Source organism: Typha latifolia, chromosome 13, assembly GCF_019914945.1.
Source record: "Typha latifolia isolate L0001 chromosome 13, TyphaL0001v2, whole genome shotgun sequence".
NCBI classification, from domain to species: Eukaryota; Viridiplantae; Streptophyta; class Magnoliopsida; order Poales; family Typhaceae; genus Typha; species Typha latifolia.
This window is the reverse complement of record NC_133098.1, coordinates 4,135,019-4,147,349: the sequence shown is the minus strand read 5'-3', so window position 1 is coordinate 4,147,349 and position 12,331 is coordinate 4,135,019. Positions and strand designations below refer to the sequence as shown.

At 35.9% G+C, this 12,331-nt stretch overlaps 1 protein-coding gene across 3 annotated transcripts in view; it reads left to right on the top strand.

The window, feature by feature from the left end:
- The window catches only part of LOC140799774 (ABC transporter C family member 13), a 55,498-nt gene that overhangs the window by 27,245 nt on the left and 15,922 nt on the right, over positions 1–12,331 (top strand). For all 3 annotated transcript variants that reach the window (XM_073154233.1, XM_073154232.1, XM_073154234.1), the window contains exons 12-14: positions 3,720–3,838; positions 11,293–11,390; positions 11,592–11,658. In XM_073154233.1, the coding sequence (XP_073010334.1) occupies positions 3,720–3,838; positions 11,293–11,390; positions 11,592–11,658 (284 nt within the window). The remainder of the gene's footprint in view (positions 1–3,719; positions 3,839–11,292; positions 11,391–11,591; positions 11,659–12,331) is intronic.

The window sequence follows — 12,331 nt, the reverse complement described above, 5'->3', positions numbered from 1 at the left end:
CAGAGTATGATGAGAAAAATAAAACACGGAAAACACCACGACACAATTTTTTTAATGTAAAAATCTTCTCTCACCAAAGAGGAAAATATGACAGAACCATGCAAACCAGATCAATATATTTTATTAAAACATAAAAACAACATTTACATACAACTCCTTGTGACATACTGATGCTTTAGTGTTTAACTTCTTAAACTTCTTGCATGCCTTTCACATGATAAACTATTCCCATGAAATAGAAAGCTCTGTTTGATTCACATTGAAGCTATGGATTGATCTCTTAAACTTCTTGCATGCCGTTGGTGATTCGTTAGCTCATTCACTGCTTTCGATCTGTTTTTAATGTAGCATAAGCACTTAGACATATGAACTATGAAGTAGCTCTCCTCACACTTTGACTAAAAAATTTACTCAATGAGGGAACCTAGAACTCTCTAAGTGTAGAAATTGATCACCCTTGAGTTCCTTCAAGTTGTATATCTTCCTTTGGCCTCTAATTCTTATTTTTTTATGCATTAGGAACAACCTTGGCTCATACTAGAAGAGTTAAATTAGGAAATTTCAGGTTGTACCTATTTCTGCAATTTCAGGTTGTACCTGTAAAATATAACTAGTAACATGTTTATTACATCAATATGTTGAATTTCTTAAAATTTAATAAATTTCATGTCTCAACGGGGTTTGAGCCTTGTATATACACATCAATTAGATGTCACTTCGAGATGATGTTTAATTTTTTTTTCTTAGCTGATCCAATTTGAGTCATCAAGAGGTACAACTATGCTAAATGCATTCTGTCTTTTCCTTTAAGGGACAGAAGGAGGTGGTACTATGTGATAAATACACTATAGTTTTTCTACCAACTCTTGAGAAAGATTAGAGTCACCATAGAAAGTCTTTCGATCTAATATGAGACTATTACCTAATCTTATCAAAACCACCTAAAAAAATTACTATAGTGATCTAAGATAGGTTTATTTGCTAGACTTTCAAGTAGAATTGAGTTATGCTAATCAATTATGCGATTCACCAATTATGTTTTTCACTAATTACTCATGGTCAATAAAATTGTTATTGCATAAAGAATAGCAATATACTAAGTCATATATTTTGCTCACAGAAAGTACGATATTTAATTTGCATGAAAAATACATGATATGTAAAAGCGCTAAGTACAAGCCAAGTAAAAACATGAGTGAACCCACTAACATAAGGCTGTGTAATGATTAAAATCTCTAATCCACATGCTAAGAAAACTCCACTTTTAATATTGAACAAACAATATATTTCCATTTAAACAACATTGAAATTTTTGGAATTCAAAACTAATTAAATTACTAAATTGGGCTAATTCAAGCTTAAGTACCTAGGCTAGGCTACAATTAGCCTGCTACCCACACAAACCAAATAAATGGGATGGGCTCATGACCTAAAACCTACTAACTCAGGGCTAGGCTACAGCTAGCCCGCAGCCCAGACAACCCAAATGGTAATCTGTGGTGGGCGACGGCTAGCTAATAGCTCAGGTTGGATCTTCACTAATCCAGCCAAACCCGAACTCGAAACCCATTTCAACTAAAGGGGAAAGATGACTAAATTCGTTAAGCTCAACTTTGTCCTTTTCTTCCATGAGTGACTTGACAAGAAGGGGTGGGTAGGGAAGACCACCGGCGACAACCATAGCTAGCTGTCCACTAATTGCACTTGAAGGCTTCTCGCCACTGCAGCCACTTGCTCAAGGTGAGAGGATGTTTGTTGACATTGCTCGAGAACAACTATGGGACCAATTGTAATGGAACTCACCTCGACAACAGTCCGTGCCATGGGGTCTCCAAAGGAAAAGGCCAATGTATGAGGTAGAGCGTCTCGCACTGGAGTGGTGGCAACTTGAAGCTGCCAGTCGACGTATTTCGTAGATGAAGCTGCGAACACAAAAACAAAGGTACACTCTCCAATAGCTCCGGCGTGGGGAAGGGGGAGACGACTCAGCGATAAGTTGTGTTGCACTCTTTGGTAGCTCTAGGCATGGATGGCCATGCCGGCGGCATACTGGCATGTGGCACGAGGGGTGCCGCATGGCACCTCTCCTTATAGCTTCGCCATCGATCTCATCGTCGAGCTCGCCGTCGCCTGAGCTCGCGTTTGGATCCGAATCCGAATCCGCAACTTAAGTTTAACTGTTGAAACTTAAGTTGCGGATCTGGTTTTTTTGCCTAACCTAGTGTATTTTTATTTGAAGGTATAAGTACCTATATGGATCTACTTCCATGGAACATAATATCTTATTACTTTATTTTACCTCTGCTCTGACTAAAATTGACGAAAGACTGGTGAATTAACAAATATGAAGCAAGACCTACTCCCTCCCATCCCAGGAAGAAAAGGTAACAAAGATAAAATACGAGCTTGTTTTATAGTTCTGCAACTTAAGTTTCAACCGATAAACCCTCTCTCTTTCTCTTTCTTCCCCTCCCTCGGGCTAGGGCACTCGACGCGAACTCGGGCAATGTCGATCGGGAGCGGTGATGACGACGGCCAAGGTGTTACCTTTTTCTCTCCTTTTCTTACGGCACAGCTGGCAGGTGCCGCGACAAGTGCCGTGCCTATGGCACGGCCATCGTTAGCTCCAAGCAATGCTCCAATGCTCTGATTCCATGAAACAACTCCTATGGGGAAGAAATGAAGAAGAGAAAGAGGAGGAAGGAAGTGGTTTCGGCGTGAGAAGAGGAAAGTAGGTCACGTGCACTGCCTATGATGTTTTTTTAATCCTGTTATTACACTCTATTCCTAAAGAATCAAAAGGAAGGGCTTTATTTGTAGTATAGTCCAAATGTAGGGTATTATTTATAATTTTATCTTTGATTTTTGGCCTCCTTTCATAAAGGAGGCCTGCTCGGCTGATACCAAGTAGCTTGAGCTTTGCTTCAATTGCGCAGCTTAGGTAAAAACTGTCATTACTGTTTGTTTTCCCAAATGATAGAAGCATACCTTTTTTTTGGGGATGCCAGTAGTCTCCACACTGATTTATGGGCTTCTAGCATTCACCAATATTCTTTTGGACCGGGATGGATTTTGAGGAATATGTTAATTGAATTAGCATGTCAATATATGGGCATCTGATGACTGATTATGAGCCACACCTAGCTGAGCTCGAGCCAGCGAAGTATTAGAGCGAGTTGTGCTTCGAGTTGCTTGTCCTAGGTTATCCCTGTGAAATTTATTTGTGAGCATTCCCCAATCTCTCACACTCAAAACCATGGATTTAATCATATTGAAACGCATACACTACGATACAATACCTTTTGTTTGATCTCTCCATTGTAAGCTAGCAGCTAGATTAAAGAAGAGGTGCCACAATAAGCTACGTAATCCATTTTTTGTGGGTTGATAAGTTCAACATATCCATTAACGACATCCTCTGAAGCTGCTGAAGTTGTAGATTAGCTCTAAGTGTAAAGTTAGTTTGTGATGAACAATCTTGACTACATCAATGGGACTTTATATTCCTACTAGTCTAGTTTTCTTTTGGGATCATGTCAGGAACTTGAGCAGACAATAAATGGTGATTTCCTAGTTGTTTTGTTAGGTATTGTTGAATTTTTGTTGTTTCCTAGTTCCTTTCGTTACAACATGTTTAGTTCCTGCTTTCAAAAGCTTGCTACTTTTACTTTTATCTCCCCATTCATTTTATGCGGAACTCTGTGTTTCAAATATGACAGTGCCTACACATCAGTCTAGCAGAACGCTCAAAGTTCTCTGAAGGAGAAGTTCAAACTTTTATGTCTGTTGATGCAGATCGGACTATAAACTTGTGTAACAGCCTTCATGATGTGTGGAGGTATGAGGATTTCTTTTACCTCTGCATATCTAATCAGATACTATACAAACTTTTGAATGAGATTTTATCCTTTTAAGATAACTTAGTAGGTTTCAACTTCAGATTAATATCTTTACTTGTATGTAGATATTGAAGGTTGAACCCTTATCTAAACATGCAGGAAAATTTAAGATATATAAATATTATATCATTTGTGTTTCTCAGAAATACTGTTGTCAGACATACCATTTTCTGATAAACTAGCAACCAGGCAGCCAGTTTAGTCTAACCAAGATAATTTACTGCTTACACAGTTGAAGGCCTTTTACATTATTTTCTCTGACATTAAATTACTGAGGCAGTTCCAAAGTATTTCATTTGGCAAAAAGTTGGAGGTTTCAAATTTCGAGGAGTTCTATTCTTAAGAAGATTGTGCCTTGTTCTTACTCTTAACCATGGGATTTTGCAACTTGTTTCTACTTCTATGGATATAAGACTCCGCGTATGGCTCTGCTTGCTTTCTTAAGTGTGCAGCACAGTTTCAAAGTAACTCCGGATGCTTAAATAGAGAACCTTTCCAGAAGACCTAACAATCATTCTTGACTAGTTAATCTTCATATTTCTTCTGCATCATGAATCATAAGACCCACTCCCCAAATGTATTAAAGCATGTCTATAAGACAACAAGGGATTTCGTTAATCATCAAATACACTTCCTAGATTGAGTTTATGCCCTATATTATGACATATAAGAAGCAACATAGCCATTTTTTTTTTTTACTTTCTATAAAATATGTGCAATCCTACCTTTCAATGTGATGCCTATAAGAAAATAGCAGAGTTTGACCTTTCACTTATTACTAGTTCCATAATACTAATTGGAAAGTGCATGTCTTTTAACTACGGAATTAGTTTAAATGGGATGAGCCCAGTTATGTTTTATTATGAGAAGGAAGGGTTTACTAGATTACGAGGGAAAAATAAGAGGAAAAAAGTGTGAAAGGCATAGATGTGGAAGAAGGGAAGTGGAACTGCCACTTGTTCTAGATCTGTAAGAATGAGATTTGTTTGTGCAATGCTTTGCAATGGCAAACTCATGGGCACAAAACACTAGTAATTAGTGATTCTGTTGTACAATTTTGTGTTTTATGTATGATCTAAGTTTCCACTATTTATGGAAGAATTGTACATGCGAAGAAATAAAAGATGAACACCAAAAGAGCAAAACTCAAAAATACTGTAGAATTGATTTGAAACCAATCCTAGCCGATTCGGACTTTGGCATAATTTTGATGATAGATCATATAAGGAATATAAATTAGGTGTGTACCGAGCCCAAATTAGTTTGAATCAATCACAGAACTTATCAGGCTTGGTTTTTACTTTTAGAATTCTTTTAGCCCGAATTGTAAATGTTCCTCCATACTTATTCAAGGGATCCAGAGGTTAGCCAAAAGGATGCATCTCATCCAATAATCCTCCCATAAAAGAGGTTTTACTTTCTACCATTGTGTGAGAAAATATATTTTTCCGAGTTCTTGTCAATTATTAATTATGTCTTGAAGCCATTGGATGAGTTAAACCAGAGGCTTAGAGACTCCACCATCCAAAGACAACTCAAGGAGCTTCAAATTCATCATCTATGAGTTCTTAGTTCTCGTACGAAACATACTTTACATTGTGTTAGGAGAGCCACTTTTATATGTTTAAGTGTTGAATCTACATCACTGATTGATCATCAAGAGTATCAGAGGAACTAAACTGAATCGTTGACATCAACACCTACATCCGTAACTCAGTTGCAAACCAGAGGCAATCTAGTTTCATGTTGTAATTAATTGAGAAGGAGTTCGACAAAGAGAAAACTTTAATCAATGGTAATTGATAGTGTGGTAGGAGCAATTATAAGTAAATCTTATTTCTATGATTTGAGTGATATAGATGGATTTGGTTTAGGTTGGTCTGTGGCTTTTTCCTCTCTTTGGTGATAGAGGTTTTCCACATTAAAAAAATTGTGTCATAATTTTTGTTGTTTTACTTTTCCTACTCTCATAGGCTTTCTTGCTTTTGATTTCCAAAGTATGATTCTTATTTGATTTATTTAGACCTAGTAGGATTCGATTTTCCCAAAGCTAATTGAATTTCATTGACTTTCGAGTTTTACTTAGTCTCTATATTGACTTTCGAGTTTTACTTAGTCTCTATATTGATTTTCGAGTTTTACTTACTCTCTATATTGACTTTCGTGTTTTACTTAGTCTCTATATTGATTTTCGAGTTTTACTAAGTCTCTATATTGACTTTGACTTTGATTTTCCATATATTTTTTTGATCCATTTAGACTAGGATTTCTATCTTCCCCGAAATTTCAAGATTCAAAAGCCAAAGGCTATCTGAGCTCTATGCTTGAAGGTCTTATTGTTTCTCTCCTTCCAAATGCACCACTAGAAAAGGCTAAGCATGAAGTCAATGCCTCTTCAAAGATCGTGGTCGATATGAGTGAACCTCCAGGTCGACCAATAGTCTTGCATAGAGGAGTGGGGATCCTTCAAATGTCGAAGAGACAAGAGTTGATCCTAGAAGCTTTTAGCAATGAAGCACTTAAATAAGAGGTGAGTAGCTGACTACGGGTTCGCAAATGCAAAGGGGACATACTGTGGGATCTGCAAGCCTTTGATGGCCAGATTGTCCTGGTGTGAATTCTCTTTAGAATGGGAGTCAGAGGATGGCCTTAACCTTGGAAGGAAGAGGGGCTTTCCAAAGATAGTTGACTCTAGTTAGACCTAATTGATGCCAAATGAAGAAAATGGTGAAGAGACCTTGAAGCATAGGCTTAGGAGGAGAATCTCTAGGAGAGAAGGGCAAATTGTTTGAGCGAGAGGGAGACTGGATTAAAAGGAGACCAACATCTTGAGGGAAGCCTTTGTTCTACAAATTCACTAGCACAAAATCTATGGAGCTATGCCTACGGATATGGCAATTTATGTACTTTTGTAATTTTCTAAATTACACTATTTCTAGTCTACTTGCCAAAGTATAGATTTAGATATCATTCATCTTGGAGGAGAGTAGGAATAACGATTAACTGCAATGTAAAGCAAAAGGAACTTGCACATATGTATGATGCGGATCGGCCTAGGTGGTACTCGAGCTTTGACACCAATTGATGTAAACTGATTGATTCAATCCGCAATGGTCTATGGACAGGATCTAGTACGGAGCTTGTGATGGCATTTCTGGGAGATCTACTCTTTGGATCCTTTTGAAATTTGGATATGGATATGTTGTTCTGAAAGTGAGATTCCTAACGAATCCAAAAACATAAGATTTGGATGATTAGGTCTTGAGATATAAACCAAACCGTGGCGAAAGGACGAAGAAAGACTGTCTTATGAGATGGAGGTTTAGCTATTGATACAGACTAAATTTTGGTGGATAGTAAAAATGAAGTTAGTGATCGAGAAATAGAGGAAGAGGGAGAGGAGGCTGGCCCTTGGGGACAAGGGTGGCGTGGCCAGACGAAGAAGGGGGTTCAGCGTCTAAGATAGAAGGCCCAAGTGGGACGAGTCTAGTGAGAGAGGGGATAGATTGGAGATTAAGAAGCTTAAGCTCAATATTCTGTTTTTGATATTAAAAATGAAGTTAGTGACCAAGAAATAGAGGAAAAGGGAGAGGATACTGGCCCTTGGGGACAAGGGTGGTGCAGCCAGACGAAGAATGGGGTTCAGTGTCCGAGATAGGAGGCCCAAGTGGGACAAGTCAAGTGAGAGAGGAGATAGGATTAGAGATCAAGAAGCTTGAGGTCAATATTCTATTTTCTTTGCTCCTCAAATGGGTGCTCACCACACATATATATAGGTGGCTACCCAAACTCTCTTGACTCTTTGGCTATTCTATAGGTGGAATACAAAGCAACAAATAAAGAGAAGACTTTGACTAACCCAAGGAGAGTCTCTTGGCTATCCTAAAAAGAGACTCTTGGCTACCCTAAAGCAACCAGAATTTAAAGACTAAAGATGAATGATTAAATTGCAAAGTGGGTCGATCAAGATACAAGTTACTATGGCAGGGAAAGATGATGAAGAGAACAAACTAGTTAAAGTAAGTCATAGGTGTTATGACTCGAAATTGGTATCATGGCTAATTATGTATCCCAATATACTTAAGATACATGAAGTCTTAATATTAACTTTTCAAAATTCACAATATAAAAGAACTCAATATAAATTAATAGAACAAAAGAACAAGTTGGTTAAAGTAAGTCATAGGTGTCATGACTTGAAATAGGTATCACGACTAACCATGTATCCCACTATACTTAAGATACATGAAGCCTTAATATTAACTTTTCAAAATCCATAATATAAGAGAACTCAATATTAATTAATAACTCCAACTTAATCAAATAAAAACTCTCGAGGTAATGAAGATGTTCATATTAGACGATCGATGTCTTTTGAAATAATACTAAAAACAACTAATGTAACAAAAGGGAAAACCAAATCGTAAGTAGAGGTAAAATATGTCCTGGTTCACCATGTTCATTCGTCATGCCATTCAGCTTCTATGATTTGTTAAAAGGGTTCTATGAGTTAATTAGTAGATGAATCCACCCAAAAGCCAGTAGAAACCTTAAGCTGTAAAGTGTGATTTTAAATTCCAAAGCTCAACAATTTGCAATACACTAATAATACAAAGCATGCTCATAACAAGAATAACAAGGCACAAATATACTAATGTGAATGATAAATTGATAACATGCTCACGCAAAACTTCTCAATCTCTAACAAATGCCATATTTCTCATTTTAGGGTTGTGCCTGTGGATCCATATCCTTGGTTTGAAGTTTCTCTTGAGACGGAATAGTAACGGCGAAGCTTAATGAAAATTAATGCTAATACTCATTGGTTAAGGCGGAAACTATTAAGATTTCTAGTTTTGACATCTATTTTGGACCATAATAGTCCAATATTATTAAAAATTGACCAAGGTTTGAAAAATCGGGATCAAGACCAGGATCGGCCTTTAATGATACAAAAAATTTAAATATTATTTTAAAATGTAGGAAAATTTATAAAAATTTAGAAAACATGACAAGAATATAATAATTATTCATATATGAGCCTTAACAATTAAACTAAAGTACTTACTCAAAAGTTAAAACTTCGATGAATACCGAGTTGGCTCTCTTAAATCCTTGTGGTCGCCTTTATCATATTCACCATAAGTTTGTAAATAATGATGTCTAGGCCCTGGTGCTCCAAAGTGTGATTGCATCATATCATTCATATTAAATAGATCTTGTTATCTCTGAGGAGGATAATAATTAATATGTGAATCTTATGTTTAAGGATACTGAGGAGGATACTAAGGACATTGAGGTGGATGATAACTGGCATATGGATCATGTGATTGTTTCAAACAACGAATACTTGATGAACTATAGTCATTAGAAGCAACATCTTGATAATGATGTCGCTAATATATATATATACATCATTAGTTTCTCTATCTTCAATCCGTATACTTTCTTGACTTTCCTCAGTAAATGTGGAAAGGACAATCTCATCACCAAGTGTATCATCAGGATCATTAGGATTATCGCTGGCATTAGTAGCTATATTATCTTTCGCTATCGAACTTGTTTCAACCTCTACTCTAGTCTTAATCTCCCTAATGCCTTATCTAAGTATGAGTTATCTCTATTATATAATAATTTATTTTTTACTTCTCTGATCCATGGAGTTAGGGAGTCTTCTTCATCAAAAACATGATTTAAATCAATCAGCTGGTCATTTTCTGTCATTTTTTTAAAATTTCTCTCTCAATCTCATATTATAATAGCAAAATGATTTGCTTATGAATATTAGGCTATAGTTTGTTAATTATTTTTCCAACTCCCAGTAAGACTTCAATAATCATTATTGACATTTATAGAGAATTGAAATCTTGGATTCAAAAAATAATTTGTAGAAATTTGTAAGCACTCAAATTTAAAATCTTTAAATAAAAATAAATTAATAAACTAATGCTTACTAGCATCATGTATATCTCTATATAGTTGTTTGTTTTATTTGAAGTTAATCAACTTCCACCAATTTTTATAAATTTTGCCCACATTTATTTTTGTTGACTCTTTTACTAAGTCTATGGCGTCGTACAAGAAACCATCTCAGACTTGTCGTCACTATCTACAAGTCACAATACCTTGACAAGGGGCTTAAATATTGCAGCGGCAATTGTAATATTATGCCAAAATGCATTTCCAAGAGTTGTGTTCTTCAAAGCTTCACCCAAAATTTTATTTTTAGGTTTCATATTTTTAATTTTTGTAGACCACTCTGTTGATATAAATACCCATATAATCTCATCTTTATATCACATTATGCTCTCCAATATTAGAAAATGAGTGACAAATCTAGTAAGGTCGAGTATGATAATATATCTACCATCAGTCATCTGCTTGAGTAAATTAAGAATCCAACCATAATTATATACGAAGTTTGTTTACTTTTGATTTTTTATGTATGACTATGTTAATTTCAAGATCTTTTCCTTGAATTCTAGGTAGACTCGATTATCATAAAGAGATTTTCAATCTAGTATGGAACTATAATCAAAGCCATACCTTCTCGTCATTTAGGTTGCGTTAGGTGCACGAAGAATAACATTTCACAAAGTATAACGATGCACGAAGAGATGAATATAAGTGAATGGTCAATGTGGAATAGCTCAATTTAATAATCCAAGTAGGAGCAAATATCTTCACCGAAGATTCACTAGGTGGTCTTTGATTGCTCCAACAAATATCTAACAGCTGAATCGACAACTTGACCTCAGCAAGGGAGAGGAAGAAGATGAAGTAGGAGAAGGGAGAGGAAGAAGATGAAGTAGGAGAAGAGAGAGGTGTTATGGTGTGGGGAGAAGAGGAGGATGGTAGGGTTTTATAGATGAGAACTATTTTTTTGGGTTACCAAAGGCATCATGATGATCATGGCAGGATTGATCACGATTGTGGAGTGAAGCAGTTAAGGAAAGAAGAGAAGAAAAAGGAAGGAGAATGCACATGCATTGCATGTGACCTCTCATTTTTTTTAAAAAAAATTCTGGTTGTTACAATAGGTATACTCTTTTGTAATGAATCTATACTGCTCATATAAATGTATGGTCATGTTTTATATTCCTACCAATTTAACATTAAGAACACATTGATACTTGTGTTACATAAATAAATGTCTTGTCAAGTAAAAAATATTAGATTAACTGGAAAGGTGTCTTAGTTCATGACCCCCACCAATATGGGGCTCCAGGTCTCTAGGGAGGGCAAGATGAAGCTGTTTCTTTGATTAGAAAGCACTCCGGCTGCATCCATGTCCATACCTTAACAGTCACCTAATAATTCTTGAATTAGTTAGTTTGTACATCATTTTTCTTTTTGTTTCTGGCATGGTTGTTTGATATTATGCTTTATTTAGCTTACCATTGCAGATAGGAGTGGCGCTTTATCTATTATATACACAAGTCAGCTATGCATTTCTATCTGGCCTTGCCATAACAATCTTACTCATCCCAGGTATAATTTCCTGAAATGATTTTGATATTGAGATCTTTGTGTTTTTCTTTTGTTGTCTTCCATCATTAAGGTTTTTCAAGATTATTTACTGAATAGTTAAAGTAATTCTGTTATACATGCATGACTTTTTTTCCTTTCTTTACATGCTCTTTGAATTCCTTGTGCGAAATTCTTTTTTCTAACCATGGCATTTTTGTGCAGTAAATAAATGGATTTCTACATTAATTGCAAGTGCAACAGAAAAAATGATGAAGCAAAAGGACGAGAGGTGATACAGTGCAATTTCTTTATTCTTTACAGTTTCTGCATATTTGTCCTTTGATGTTCTTGGAGTGTTCACTATTTTATAATGCCAAATTGTCAATCATGAACCAAGTTGTTTATTAATTAATTCTCTCGCACGTGCATAGACTTATTGGCTAGACATTAGGAATTGAATGACACCAGGATGAAAGAAATGAGTAAGCTTATCTTGAGAAGCACCATTATCATGTGTCAGAAGCCTACCTGAATGCCTAATATCTTTCATACAAATCCAGAATAGGTGCTACGGAAATGCTGTTATAAACATGTCAGTTTCCTAGGTTTCTGTAGTTAGTTATGGTAATAAATAGACTTAGTAGAGTATTTTTACACAAAAGATTACTTTGAAATGATCTTGGCATTCACATGTGTAGGTTTGAGCTCAGCTTGCCCATGCAATCTACACCTCTTGACCCAATGTACATGCCACAACTTTTTTTTCGAGGAGGATACCTATATGTTTCCAGATAATTGACTGCTATTCAATATATAGAAAATAACACCTTAGAAAGAAAAAATTAATAAATGCAAACACTTGGGAATCAAACTCTAGGTTTGCTGAATAAAACGCGAAGCTTTAACAGGCTGTACTAGAAAGCATATATGTAAATTAATCCAGGTATATTCAATATTACTTT